Source organism: Saimiri boliviensis, chromosome 4, assembly GCF_048565385.1.
Source record: "Saimiri boliviensis isolate mSaiBol1 chromosome 4, mSaiBol1.pri, whole genome shotgun sequence".
Taxonomy (NCBI): domain Eukaryota; kingdom Metazoa; phylum Chordata; class Mammalia; order Primates; family Cebidae; genus Saimiri; species Saimiri boliviensis.
Window position 1 is genome coordinate 2,425,034 of NC_133452.1, and position 14,923 is coordinate 2,439,956.

Here is a 14,923-nt window from a genome sequence, read left to right on the forward strand (position 1 = left end):
CGGTGGGGTCTTATGCTATTAGCGCCATCAATTGGAGAACACAGGAGGTGACCGTTCTAGTCTCCTACACATAAACTCAGACATTTAAGAAAAGGATTTCTTAAATTTTCTTCTCTAACTTCAAAATCCTACTGGAAATTCATCATTCTAAGCTTGTGTGTTGTCCGTGTAGAACCGTTTATGTTTTTTGTTTGTTTGTTTTTGAGACAGAGTCTCACTCTGTCACCTAGGCTGGAGTGTAATAATGCAATCTTGGCTCACTGTAATCTCTGCCTCCGGGGTTCAAGCAATTCTTCTGTCTCAGGCTCTGGAGTAGCTAGGATAACAGGTGTGGGTCACTACACCCAGCTAATTTTTGCATTTTTAGTAGAGATGGGGTTTTGCCATGTTGGTCAGGCTGGTCTTGAACTCCTGACCTCAGACGATACACTCCCCTCGGCCTCCCAAAGGGCTGGGATTACTGGCATAAGCCATCGTACCCAGCCCAGTTAATCTTTTAATTCAAAAATATATAAATGTTACCCTTGACCTCCAAACCAATGTTCTGCTGACAATCTTAATAACAATCCCCACTCTAAAATCCTGGATTGGCACGAAGGCTTATTTTGATATAGAATTACTTAAAAATCTGTTTGGTTCTGAGCTGTTGCAGCTGACAGCACATCCATGCCCACTGACTGCATGATCTTGTTAGGGCCTGCAACTGCTTATAGTTTCATTAAGGTCTTGATTTCACAGCAAAATTAAAGTGACTCTTCCAGATGTCTGGGTTTTTAGACGCCATGTAAATGGGCTTCGACGTTGGAAAATTTTGATTATGCTTGGTTCTCTCCTCCTTAACCACCTCGTGGTCCGTCTTCTTCTGGGGAAGGCAGGAAAGCCCTCCCAGAGCACGAAATGGACTCAAGGCATCCGCAATGGAAGAAGAAAGGGAAAAAAACCCACTCCTTCCTTGACGATCCGAGGCTGGGTGAGAACTCCATCCAAACAGGACCAGGTATGCACTCCAAACCACAATTGCTCAGAAATGGAATCGCATTTCTATTTTTGCTTTTTCAGCAAGATCAATATTAAATCAGCTCATGAACTTGCTAGTCATGAAACTTAAGTTGCATATGGGTAAATATTATTTTCTTATCACTTTTCTTCTCTTTCAAATAAACACAAATAGGAAATACTGTTTCAGGTCTGCTGTCATGCATTCCCCAAGACCAAGCAGAGTCGTTTACCCGGTGCCAGACCCTCTGTGAGAAGCTGAGGGCTCAGGATGAAAGTCAGCTACAGTTTGAGGTGAAACGGCAGTGTGCGATTGTGCAGTTCCTAAAGACTGCAAAAAGCAGTAAGGGGAACTCCCCCTGAAGAAAGAACATAACGGCAGGTTGAATTGAGAAGGTCGCGATCCTCTCCATGACCAGGGGCCCTCACACAGCCTCTCAAGACTCCTGGCTTCCTCATCTCTTGACGGTGGAGACAACAATATGTTTAATGAAGCCATGCGTGTGAACTCAGGCGAGCATTAGGGACTGGCAGTAAGAGAAGGCTGGGAAGGATGGCAATGTGACTTCAAAATTCTACGTGTGAGCAAAATAGTTTAGTCAACCTGGAAATGAATGCTTTGGTTCTAACCCGAAACTTCTGGGAAAGTGGTCCCAGGCAATATCGTTCCTCTCTGCATTGAAAGAAAACATCTGGGTGTGGGCCTATTGATCAGCCTGGCAAAATTCATATAACTACAACCATGATAAAGTTGAATCATCATCATCATGCCTGCTTGCTCTTTGAAGAACAGAATTATGTGTAATCAAAACCATTTAGACAGAGATCATTCCCTCATTTCAGTCATTCACAGAAATTAAAAGAAAAATGGGCACTGTGTGGCCATTCAATGCACCCACTTCTGCAAGGAAGGAATTGACCTGGATCCACATTAGGGCACATTGGACACACTACACTTAAGAATGTCACTGTTGACTGGAGGTGACGGGTCTGAGCAATAACCAGGAGGCCGTGCAGAGCCTGCAGAGAGTCACAAGGAGAGACACAGAGGGCCTCACGGTGCCATTTCTGAAGAATGACTTTGGTGGAAAGAACAGAGATCATCACCAAGCAAAGCAGACTCTCTGAGTCTTGAACATGAAGTGGCAGAGGTGAGCACACCGGCAAGGCCATCCACGTCACCATTTGTCACAGGAAAGACGAATGCATGGTCCTAGGAAGCCAGGTGTGGGGACACATTTCCCTGCTTCTAGACGAGAAGAAATGATGGAGTGGAAGGAAGTGGAGAGGCAGGTTTTCCCCTCGTTCTGTAGTCCCCAGTGGCCTCCTCCCATCAGGCACACATACACACCAAGAGCCAAGTGCTGTGCTCTGAGGATCTGTGCCAGGTGAAATACCATAAAGCCAAATCCACACATGTCTTAACGACCCAACGCTATATGCATTGATGATTATAGTGCCAATTGATACAACCCTGTCATATGGACCCATGGCATGCGCACCATCAAAATAACGTTACCTGGAGAGCATATACTAGGCCTTATCTTTAATCCCTTTAATCCTCAGGACATGCTTGAAAGATAATATTTATTCTCATTTTACAGATAAGGGGACTGAAGATTAGGAAATTAAGTAACTCTCCTAAAGTCACACAACCAGCAAGACCTCAAGCCATGGGTCCCGTCCACTGCATGGACTGATACTGCCTCTCTGACATTACAGTAGGTAGGATGCGAATTGTTGGGAGAGAAGGCCATTCTTTCAACGAGGGCCTCTGGAAACAAAAGAGACTTCCAAAAACCAGAAGGTGATTTGAAGAGAGAGCAGTAGCGCTGAAAAATCCTGCACACCTGGCATTTCCCAGTGACCAGTCCAATCTCAAGCCTGCCTCTGTTACCTTGTAACTCTGATTTTCCCGACTCGGGGTGGGGTGAGGAGAAGTGTGCCAAAATGTGTACTGGCTTTAAACTTTTCTCTGGGATACAGATTTTATTTGCAAATGTAAGTTGCAGGCAAAGTGTTCTTGGGGAATGCAGCCAACAGGGCCAAGCCTGCGTGGTGTGTCAGCTCCTGCACAGAGACCGCACGTAGTGGGCCTCACTGCACCCAAGACATTCTTGGGGCAACCTTAAGGAGGCCAAGGGTGAGAGGGTAAAAGTGAACATTAGATGAGAACGAGGAGAGAATATAAGAAAACCTGGAGTCTTAAACTCTTCTCATTACTAACCACCTTGATTCTGCTCTTGGTGGGGGGCAGGCAACAGGCCCGACCCCGCCCCTACACGCCCAGGGCAGCAGGCAGAGGGCAGTCTCCTTGTGGAGCTCTCAGAAACTCCGAAAATCCGTGGCAACTGTAGGTGCCTGCTGCTACAGTTCTGGAAGAAACTGCTGTGATTTCCTTTGGAGAATGAGTCTTAGCTCCTCCGTCTCCTGTAGTGTGCTTTGAATGCGTGTGGGGTCTGTCTGTGAGTGTCTACGTGTGTGCGTGTATTTATGTCTAGATGCATGCACACATGTGCATATCCATGAAAACCTCCAGTCAGTGTCCTCTGAGGGTCCTCTCTGGGGAGACAAAGGATCTCCAGGGAAAGCCTGAGCATGTGAAAACTTCCTTGGAGCCCCAGTTAGCAGCTTCTAATCTACGAGTCATTTGTGAGACGCAAGGCAGGGACCCAGGGCCGCTGCAGAAGAATTCTAGGTATGAGCAATGAACTCACAATCCACCCTTCACACTGCTAACAGGCAGAAGAAAGAAAACGAAGAAAAAGTCAAAGAAGAAGAAAAGGTGCCCACGTAAGTTTTAAATTTGCTGAAAAGCAGAACCGACCACAGCTTATTTCAACCATCTTCATTTTCAGTACAAGAAACCCCTTTAGGACAAGTCCCCGGACACTGAAAAGCCGCCTCTCCACCGGGGCTGTCCTCGCTACCTTCGTGTTTTCTCAAGCACTTGTTCAAAAACACATGTAAGTGGAATGTTTTCGTTTCTGGCGATTGCATTAATTACGGGTTTGCAAACCTGCAGGCCCACGAGGTCCGCTGGAGATGGGGGCTGCAGACACCGGCCTGGCCCAGCGGCCGCCGCGGGTTGGCTTGGCCAGCGGGGACTTGGCTCGGCCCCCACCCATTGCTCCGCGTTTGGCACCGCGCGCCTCAGCCGGGCCAAGGCTGTAGCAGAGAAGTTGCAGCTCAGAAAGAAAAACACACAGCGGTCAACCGCGGTGACCTCGCGCTCAGGAGCGAAGCATCCCCGCCACGAGGAGGAGCCCAGAGGCCCGAGCCGCTGCCTCCCTGCAGTTCTGTCCCCAGACGGGAAGAAAGCGCTTCTCTAGTGACACTTAGGCCAGAGAAAAATCATCGTTCACGTCATCCGCTTCTTCCTAGACTAACTTAAGAGGGTCTCTGGGCGGGTCTGACCCACAAAGGGGGCCCGCGACTGGCAGCCCCTTCACCCCGCAAGAGGCCCGGAGTCCGCGCGGCGCACAAGCCCAAATTGGTCGAAGGACGCGCTGCGGGCCGGTCCCCATGGGCGAGGTGGGCGCCCGAGTCGCAGTCCCAGTCCCGGCGGGTCGGCCTTGGCCTGGGGACAGTCCGCAGGGCTGCGCCGGCGCTCCCAGACCTGGTTCCCCGCAGGCTCCGGCCCAGCAGTGAGTGCGTGAGCGCCGGACACAGGAGCGCCTCGCAGCTCGCCCTCGTCCGGGGCCTGCAGGACTCCAGGGGGACTTACAGCCCGGCCAGAGCCCCGGACTGGGGGGTCCAGGCAGAGCGGACCGGTAGAACTCGTCGCAGCCGCGGCAGCGTCCCCTGAGGCAGGGTCCCCCGAAGCCCGTCCCAGCCCTGTCCCCGGCGCGCACTCCGTGGTCCTAACCGCTCCAGCCCCGCGGGCGAGCGGAGGCTCCACGACCCCCAGGGCCACCTGCTCTCCGCACCCGGGCGCCTGGGCCTGGAGGGGAGCGCGGGGACCCGGCCCCGGCTGGCGGCAGGAGGCGGCACCGGCACCGCGTGAGCGCCAGGTCCCCGGGCTTACCGTGAGCGCCGAGAACTTCTGCGCGGGCGCTGGCGGGAGCAGCCCGGCGAGCAGCGGCAGCCAGCAGAGCTGGGGGAGCAGCATGGTGGGTGGCGGGGGCGGAAGGTCGGCCGCGCCCTGCGCCCTGGCACTGCAGCCGGGAGAGCCCGGTGGGTGAGCGCGGCGCTTGGAGGGGGCGGCTCCGCAGTCTCTCTCCACCGCTCCCGGGCCCGGCTGAGCAGCTCCCCTGCAGGCACCCAGCGGTCCTCCGCGTCCTCCGCTGCCGCCCTCGCTCCTGTCAAATACCCTGGCGCTTCCCGGATCCTCCCCTCCCGCCCGCCTCCCTCCCTCCCCCGCTCCCCTCTCCTCCCACAGCCCCACCTCCCAGCGCCCGCAGCCGCGCCCGCTCGGCTCCGACGCCCGCTTAGGCCCAGAGGCCGCCCTGGCGCGGGTCTGCGGAGTGAGAGGTGGAGCGGGGACCACCGGGGCTGCGCGGCTGGCTGTCGGGGCTGTCGCCGTGTCTCCTTCCCCGCGCGCCCACCACACGCGCACACCCAGGCACACACACACAGACGCACGTTACACGGACTCACACCCAGGCACACGCGCACCCTCACACCCGCGCGCGCGCACCCTCTGGGGGCTTCTGAGCACAACCACAGAACGCACCGCGCCCTCCTCCCGCCACAGGGTCCAGGCTTGGTCTGCGCAGGATCAGCCTGGCGGGGCCCTTTCATCCACAAGGGTTAACACCAAGTCTCGGCCAATCCCCAAACTCGGGGTTCTCCTTGACCACCGCTCTCTAAGGCCCCCTGGTCCCGCCCAGAACATCCTCCCTGAGAGGAGCTGATGGATCAGCTGCGCTCCAACAAAGGCAGCTGGGAACACGCGTCCAGAAGAGACTGGCCCAGGGCAGCAGCCTTTGGCATCTTTACACGGGGTTATCCACTGCAGGGATGGGGAATTTGGGTCCTGAAGATCCCGGGTCTGACCTGAGCTGTGGCCTTGGTCCTCTGCAAATGGGGGGAGAATGTGGTTGGGTTCATTCAGACAGATGTGGCTGTTTTTAAACAGCTGTCGAAGCATTTCAGGTGTTTATGCTGGGAGCACAGGGCTTGTGGGGGTTGTAAACTCGCCCGTGAGACTGCGTTGGAAACCAAGAAAATGTTGCACACCCAGACTCTGGGTAATATCCATTGCAGACAGCATTGCTGAAATAGTTTAGCCTTGGCTTATAACTTTACAGGAAAAAGCCCTAATTCTGTCTCATACAGAAAGCCAGAAGAGTGAAGATTTGTTCAAGAACAATGAATCAATTGACTTGTCAGGGGCATTGGGAAAAGAACAAGACATAGCAAATCCAAATCCGACACCGAATCCGACATTTCACCCGGTGTCTAGTCTGCTGCTTTGGCGGTGGACTTTGTGGGAGGGGGCTGTATCCGCAAATTCTGGGGCTGGCTGCTGAGAAAAAGGCAATGCCGTTGCAACCATCCCCAGACATTTTCATCAGGAAAGTGATGTCCTTCGGGCCACGGGAAGGTGGGAGGGAAATGTACCTTTTCCTGAAGGAGGGCTCCTCTCAGAACTCTCCTTCAAATTCCAAAGCCCAGAGAATCTATTAAGTACTTAAACACATTCCTCCTGGTTTAAGGACTTAGAAGGAAATTATAATAAAACTCTTGAGGGACGGCTGTTGGGTCCAGATAAACAGGTGAGCAGAGCAGCTGCAAATGATTAAGTAAATAAGAGTCGCTGTTAGGAAACTGCAGAGAAAATTAAAAAGAAAATAAACACATGCCACGAACTAATTCTAAGATTATCCAAAGAATACAATTTACAATCAAAGCTGACATGCTTCCTTTAAGAAGTGTTTGCTGCTAAAGAACCTGTTTTTCACTTTCCACTTTGAGAGTACTGCTCACCAGAACTCAGAAGTTTGAAAGGATGTTCATTTATCCACCCTCATCCCCTGCAAGAATGGCAGACAAGAAGCAGACTGAATTATTCCCATTTTACAGATGAGGAACACAGTCAAAGAGGCCACATGTCTTAGCCAGAAATTCTAAGCAACAAAATCAGAAACAGAATGCGGATGTTAAAACTTGCTGATGAATCCACCCCACTTCCTCTGGCAATATGGAGAACAGAAGAAAATCATTGGCCCTCCATGCCTTGTATTCGAAAATCTCAACACGTCTTTCATGTAGCAACTCCAGAATCCTCTGGGAGCTCTAGGAAGATAAATGCAATGCATTTGTCCAAAACTCAGACATATGAGGCAGGCTGGAGCCTTCGAAACCCCTTTCAAATCTGGAGGAGCTCATGTGTCCTGAATGCCAAATTTTAGTTTCTCAAAATCCTAGAAATGGAGTTTGGAGAGATAATCAGGTTCCATTTTTATGGAGAACAACAATACATTTATTTAAAACACTGGGAAATAGTTATGTCTGTCTTTTATTTGTAAGTCTCCAAGAAAGTTATTACTGGCAGGAATGCAGAAAGCTGTCATGTTAGAAAGGATATAAAAGTAATTCACTTAGTTCAAAGTTAAGACAGGAAGTGATCAGCTCTGTGCTTTCCAGAGTTCCTATAAGATGCAGGAAGAAGTTCCCTTCTCTTGGAATGTAGGTGTGTGTGTTTTTAATTAAAAAGTGATGCAGGACCCATTCTAAAATGTGGCTTATGCATTCAGAATTTACATGTCGGTCACTGATGAAGGTTACAATAAAGAGCAGCAAGAGAAACAAATTACTGAGGACTCCAGCTACGCTCACATGTCTAAACTAACTTTAGCTCTTAGGCCATTAGCAAAATGCTTTATCATGAATATTGACTTCCTTTTTATTTATTTTTCTATGCTAAAACTGCAAAAGGATTTTACTTTTGTTATAGACATAATATAATTTAGTTACTATTTCTAGCTAATTCATGTTTAACCAGAAAACTTTTGTCAGCTGTTTTCCCATCTCAATATGCGAAGCATAAGTTTAGTCAAATATCTCTTTGTTGATGCAGGGACTTCCAGAACTTCCCTCTGCCATTACTGTGAGTATTGTCTGAGGCGGAGCACAGGTCACTGTTTATACCCCACATCATCAGTCACCTGCCAGTCACTTGTTTGATTAATGTTTTCTCCTATTTTCTACTTAATATGGGACCAGGAGTCTTGACTGTTCACCTGGACTTTCTTAGGTAAATTCCATGTGATTTTCCTTTTAGACTACCCCCAGGCTGGACCCAAGAATCTCTAGATTCCTAGGTGTCTGGAGTCTCCGTCCTCTCATTGGCTTGTTCATTCTGATGAATGGCATCTTCCTTTTATTCCCTTCGACCCACGGGAAAATCATACATGATCCCCATGTCAATCCCAGATTTTTAGCCCAAGCTCTGCAGCTCCACAAACCTGTGAGCCATATAGAAAGGAAGCCACATCAGCAGAGTTGACAGAATCAGAAGAGAGCACCGCCGAGGCCCACCTTCACCGCAGCTGCAGGACGAGGCCGGCGTGGACACACCACGGTGAAAAGACGGTGGACTTCTGTGTTTGATCCTCAAGCCTGACTCAATGGCTTTCTTCCTATTTTGATAGATTTACGTAATGGAGAATTTGGGCTTTGTGCTCAGCAAAATCATGTAAACAAGGTTTTTCCTTCTTAAGATGCCTGAGGACAATTTTTATGACAATAGTTTTCAGGCACTTTGTGGAAAATTTTTTTAAAATAATTTCAGCTTTTATTTTAGACTCGGGGGTACACAGGCAAGTTTGTGACATGGACACACTGTGTGATGCTGAGGTTTGGGCTATGAGAGACCCAGACAGTGAGAGGAGCATCCAAGAGGCAGTTCTTCAGCCCTCGTTCCCCGCCACCCTCTCGAGCAGGCCCTGGCGTCTGTGGTTCCTTCTTTATCTCCGTGTGTACCCAGCGTCCAGCTCTCACAGGAGTGAGGGCACGCAGCATGTGTGTGTCTTCTCCTCCATTAATTCACTTAGGATCATGGCCTCTGGCTGCATCTGTGTTGCTGCAAAGGACATGCTTCCATTCTTTCATGCCTATGTCGTATACCATGGTGTCGACGTACCACGTCTTCTTGTCCAGTCCACTACTGCTGAGCACCTTGATTTACCCCATGTCTACAATTGTGAGTAGTGATGTAATTAGCATACAAGTGCATGTGTCTTTTTTGTAGAATGATTTATTTTCCTTCGGATACATACCCAGTAATGGGATTGCTGGGTTGAATAGGAGTTCTATTTTTAGTTCTTTGAGAAATCCCCAAATTTCTTTGTACAGTAGCCGACATAATTTGCATTCCCACCCACAGTGTATAAATATCCCATTTTCTCTGCTGTCTCAACAGGATCTGTTGCTTTTTTGAATTTTTAATGATAGCCATTCTGACTGGTGGGAGACAGTATCTCATTGTGCTTTCGAATTGCATTTCTTTGATGATCAGTGATGCTGAGCATTTTTTCATATGTTTGTTGGCTTATTGCATGTCTTCTTTTGAGAACTGTCTGTTCATGTCCTTTGCCCACTTTTTAGTGGGTTGTTTTGTTGTGGGTTTTTTTTTTTTTTCCATATTGAGTAGAGTTGTTTCTGTGCCTTCAGATTCTGGATATTAGACCTTTGTCAGATGCGTAGTTTGTAAATATTTTCTCCCATTCTGTGAGTTGTCTGTCCACTCTGTTGATAGTTTCTTTTGCTGTGCAGAAGCTCTTTAGTTTAATTAGGTCTGACTTGTCAATTTTTGTTTTTGTTGCAATTGCTTTTGAGGACTTAGTAATACATTCTCTGCCAAGACTGGTGTCCAGGATGGTGCTTCCTACATTTTCTCCTAGCACTTTTATAGTTTGAGGTCTTTCATTTAAATATTGAATCCATCTTGCATTAATTTTTGTATATGTGAGAGGTAGGGGTCCAGTTTTAATCTTCTGCACATGGCCAGCCAGCTATTCCTGTCACGACTTATTAAATAGGGAATCCTTTCTCCATTGCTTATTTTTGTTGACTTTGTTGAAGATCAGATGGTTGCAGGTATGCGGCTTTATTCCTGGGTCCTCTAGTTTGTACCTTGGTCTATGTGTCGTTTTTGTGATAGAACCATACTATTTGGGTTACTATAGCCTTATAGTATAGTTGTAAGTCAGGTAATATGATGTCTCCACTTTTATGGAAATTTTTAATAAATAGTTGGATTGTGCTGAGCGTTTTATACACATTATCTAATTAACTTTCATGGAAACTCTACAAAATGGTTATTTTACAGATGACTAATAAGTTCTTGGGAGATTACAGAACTTGCCCAGATTTACACAGCTAGGAAGTAGTAGGAACAGAATTCAACTCAATTTTCAGTTCAGTGTCCAAGATCTTTACCCTCCAATATTCTTCACCTCGGAAACTATTGAAGAATCTGTGAACTAGAGTGAGAAAAAGCTTGGGGTCCAGAATCTCCTGCCCGTTGTTAAGACAATCAATTCTTAAATGGTTTAAACCATAAACCCTTGTGAGGTATGATGAAAACTGTGGGCCATTTCACTTAGAAATGTGCCCATGTGCACACCCTCCCCCCCCTACACACACACTCTTATTAACCAGCTTAGCCTTCTGCGCAGTGTTTGAAATCCAGCACCAGACCACAGGAGAAAGCCCTTCACAGCTGGTTCTGACTTACTGGTAATGCTTCAATCCCAGGACAATGCTTCCAAAGAAGGCTCTTTTTCACAAAGCCAGGCACAAAACTGCCACATTTACAGTGAAAACGGTTCCTATAAAGTTGCTGGGAGATGCTTGTACCATTCTGAAAGATGTAGTTCTGGTGTTAGAGATATGGCGCATCTAAATAGCCAGTCTTACCTCAGGCCACATTATGTGCCACTGCCATTATATATAGCCCAAGTTTATTGAAGTCTATTTGTAACAATATCCAGAGGCCATGTAAAGCAGCTTTCATTAGTATATGGAACTTGTAGAATCTATCAGCTGCAGAGCTAATAAAGGCTGACCACCACCAAGACTCATTAAAGCACAAGGTGCATGCGTGGAAAGAGAATGAGAGCTGGTGAAATTTATAGGAAGCAACTTGTTCTCAACTCAGATGATCTAAAAGGCTTTTGGATTTTTCATCCTTATTAAGTCAATTAATAATTCTCTTCCTCCTTTCTTCGTGTGAGAGAGCCTTTAAGGAAAACAGTTTTAAAATGGCAACAGAAACACAGCTTGCCAGGAATACTTGGGGGCAGTATGAACCACACAGGTACAATTTGTACCAGCAGAAAGCCACGTAAGATAGGCCAATAAAGAAAGCTTTCAATCAGCTTCGGCAGTTTTTCCTCTGCTTCCCTCTCTTGCCTAGCCTAGCACACAAGTCAGGACGCTGTGCCACTAACCCTCAACTTCTGCCCTCCTCCCCCAGCCCTCAGCTGAGTATTAAAATGCATCATACCCAGAGAAAAATCCTTAGGTATTTCAGACAAATAACACACTGCCTGGGCTACACAGTAATAGAAACAACAATGAAGACATTTGTCCCTCGACCTCACAGCGCCATCTGGACTCTACATCCTTCTTGGAAGTGTCATCCATCATCAACTGACTGTGCTTCCTCTTCACACCAGCAGCCTCCTCTGCCTTCACATGGGAAGCCATGATCTCCTTGGTCTTGGCGAGTTTTGCCCCGATCCTGGGCAAATTCCTTAGCCCCTTTCCTGTCTATAAAACAGTGCCTGAAGTGCAGATTCAGTTACATTATTTTGGACATTTTAGTGCTATTTCTGTATGTCTAGATGCTTGCCCAAATAAAACCAGATTTTTTTTTTGATGCCCATAAAGTAATTTAGCCACAAGAGCACTGATGCTCATGGTGTTGCTGCAGAGGCCAGCTCCGGGGTAACGTGCACACAAGCTTCTCTCCTACAGGTCACAGAAGGGCATCCTGGCCATGCCAGACGCTCACAATATGTTCACGGCTCACAGGGGTGCACAAAGGACGTGCATGGCTGGGGGTGAGCAGCATGTCTGTGCCCCAGGGGCCCTGAACAGGCAGGTGCAGGTGTGCCAGGCCCTGCATAGCTGGAGGCGCTGGCAAACGGGAAGGTGGAAAATTACACAGCACCTGTCTGCTGCTTTCTGCCTTATCTGCCCTCAGTCAGTCTCTTGTTTGTTTGGGCACTTGGAACCGCTTCCCTCTATCTCCTAAGCAATTATTCATTCTTCAAATGCTTGAGCGTCTCCAAGTGCTTTTTGAACAACAGAACCAAGTTTAATAATCACATCACTGTCCCACATACAATACAGCAAGACGCGTGCCATGTGCTTCCACATGACATGCGGAAGGTGTTTAAAAGCCCAGAAGGACCTCCATGGAAGCGTGTCTTGACTCGCCAGCAGAAGAGGAAGTCAGGACTGTTCCGATTCTATCTTTACCTGGAAGGAGGCCGCTTCGTTCAAGGACACCAAAGAAATCTGTGCTTACATTAGACCATGCAATTAGCTTTGCAGGTACTCCTCAACCTCATGTTTAATTCAGAGACTCAAGTTGTGTGGAGGCTTGGCACTTCTGACTGCATAGAATTTGCAATTCTGGTCTACAGCAAAGTGTGGTTGGAACTATGTAGCCAAAATCATTGGGACATTTTGTTTTTTGTGTATTTAATATTGGTAATTTGGATCATCAGAGGCAATTTTCAGTCCTTTATTTATTTTTAGAATTTTGTTATTATTTTAAGAATTTCTTAGGTCATTTTGTGACCCAGTTTTTTCTAATTCATTTTCCACCTGTAGAATACTGGACTACATATGACTCATCTAGAGGAAGCATGCCATTATTTTATCTATCAGTACCAAAAACTCCTCCAACTAAAGTATGATTCAGTATTTTCTTGCAAGTGTCTTTAAGGCAGCCCCACTTCAGGGGCACTGAAATATCAGGAGCATGTTTTAATTCAGAAAATTGGAAGTGTCTGCTCTCTGAAGTTGGAACAATGGTAAGACTGAGTAATGGGCTTGTTTTATATTTCAGTTTATTATTTTTGTTCAAAATAAGAAAAATGTATATCCACTAAACCCCCAAAACAAAACAAAACAAAAAAAAAAAAACAAACAGAAAAACAAGACAAACAATCAAAAAATTAAAGAGAAACAAAAGAAGAAGCTAAACAACACTGAGATTTCTCCTAGCAATGATGAGAGGGGAGTGCAAGCCTCCCCCTCCACAGCACTCCTTCAAAGCAATCATGAGGAGGTTTTACAGGTGTAAAGAGATAAGGAAAAAGGAAACAGATGGGGAGATAGCATGCAAGAAAATTCCAGAAGCTGGAAAGCAGACAGACAGTAGGAAGTAACTTAGACAGCGGAGGGAAGTCCAAGACCCAGTCGATCCAGCTGGCACAAAAGGATCAGGTGAAGATCCTGAGGACAGGTTTCCCCTGGGACAGCGGCAGCCAGGCTCCTCAAGGGCAAGAACTCAGTCTGCAGACCTTGCCACACACTTAGAGCCACCAGGCAGCGACCTGTCACCTTTGCACATGAGCAGACACCTGCAGTCACCAGAAATTTGAGGACAGCCTCTCCTGCAAGAGGTAAAGACTCAAGCAGACCCAAGAAGCCAGAAGCTGGAGACAGAGCCCGAGTGTGCACAGGAGCAAGCCTCATGGGAGGGAGGACAGGAGAGACTGCCTTCCTCGTCCCTCCAGCTCCTCCCTCCTCCTTTCCTCCTGCTCCTCCCTCCTTCCTCCATCTCCTCTCTCCTCCCTCCAGATCCTCCCTCCTCCCTCTTCCCTCCTGCTTCTCCCTCCTTCCTCCTTGTTCCTGCTCCTCCACCAGCTCTGCCCATCAGTCCCCCACACCAGACAGGCCGAAAGTGGAGTGAGGACCTGAAGAGAGGAGAGGGAAGTTATAGATGGGGCGGAGAGGAAAGGGAAGAGAGGCAGACCGTTAGGGCTCCAGAGACTTCCTGGAATTATGAGGTCCTTGGATGGCACTGCTCAAGGGAAGAACAATGAAACTATCACAGACTCTGAAAGAAATATGAAAAATCAAAACCCTAAGCCAAATCGAGAGTTGTGCTTCCCTTCTCCATGCAGGGCCCATCCCGCGGGGCAGCCAGGTGCACTCAACAGGCCTTCCCCAAGAATGGAGAGAGAAGAATGAACAATGAACAAGAAAGAAACCTCATTCCCCAGCCGAGCCAGTTAACCAAACGGGCACATTCCACACTCCCGGGACCTCCTTAGCTGCAGCCCTTGTCCGTCATCAGAGCTGTGCCTTCTGTTTGTTTGAGGAATCTCACTGTCTCCCAGGCTGGAGTGCAACGGCGCCATCTAGGCTCATCGTCACCTCTGCCTGCCAGGCTCAAGCAATTCTCTTGCCTCAGTAGCTGGGATTACAGGCGCACCCCACTATTCCCCACTAATTTTTGGTAGAGACGAGGTTTTACCATGTTGGCCAGGTTGGCCTCCAACTTCTGACCTCAGGTGATCCACCTGCCTCGGCCTCCCAAAATGACTCTGCCTGTTTTCGAATTCCACGCAGCAGCATTCTGCAGTTGCAAAACTAATTAGAATTAGTTCAGCAACCAATTCTAATTCAGTTGCTGAACTGTCTGCCACTTGTTAACCAGGCCCCCTCCTTCCTCCAGAAAAATAAGATTTCCTGCAAGCTTCCTCCTGCCACCTCCTTGAAGTCCAGAATTCCATGAAGAGTGTGCGCAGGGGTCTAAGCTCTCACCAGCACACTCCTCACAATTCCCAATTCCTCACCTTCCCCCATTCCCTGCTTTCAAAGGTGCTTTTCTATTGTAGGGGTCGTCTTCGCAGCACCTCCCTTCCAGGTACCGAACTCCGCATCAGTTACCCCAAACCTTAGCTTCTGTGGGTTTCTGTGGGTGGGGAACACAGACACACAAATACACACACAC

General features: G+C 48.0%; 1 protein-coding gene across 2 annotated transcripts in view; it reads right to left on the reverse strand.

Annotated features, from left to right (window-relative positions):
• The window catches only part of SMOC2 (SPARC related modular calcium binding 2), a 190,963-nt gene extending 185,644 nt beyond the window's left edge, over nucleotides 1-5,319 (reverse strand). The window contains exon 1 of one of the 2 annotated variants that reach the window (XM_010331307.3): nucleotides 5,024-5,319. In XM_010331307.3, the coding sequence (XP_010329609.1) occupies nucleotides 5,024-5,107 (84 nt within the window). In that variant the 5' untranslated portion in view covers nucleotides 5,108-5,319. The remainder of the gene's footprint in view (nucleotides 1-5,023) is intronic. The other variant, XM_003943442.4, reaches the window with a different exon arrangement.
• Nucleotides 5,320-14,923: the final 9,604 nt, after the last annotated feature.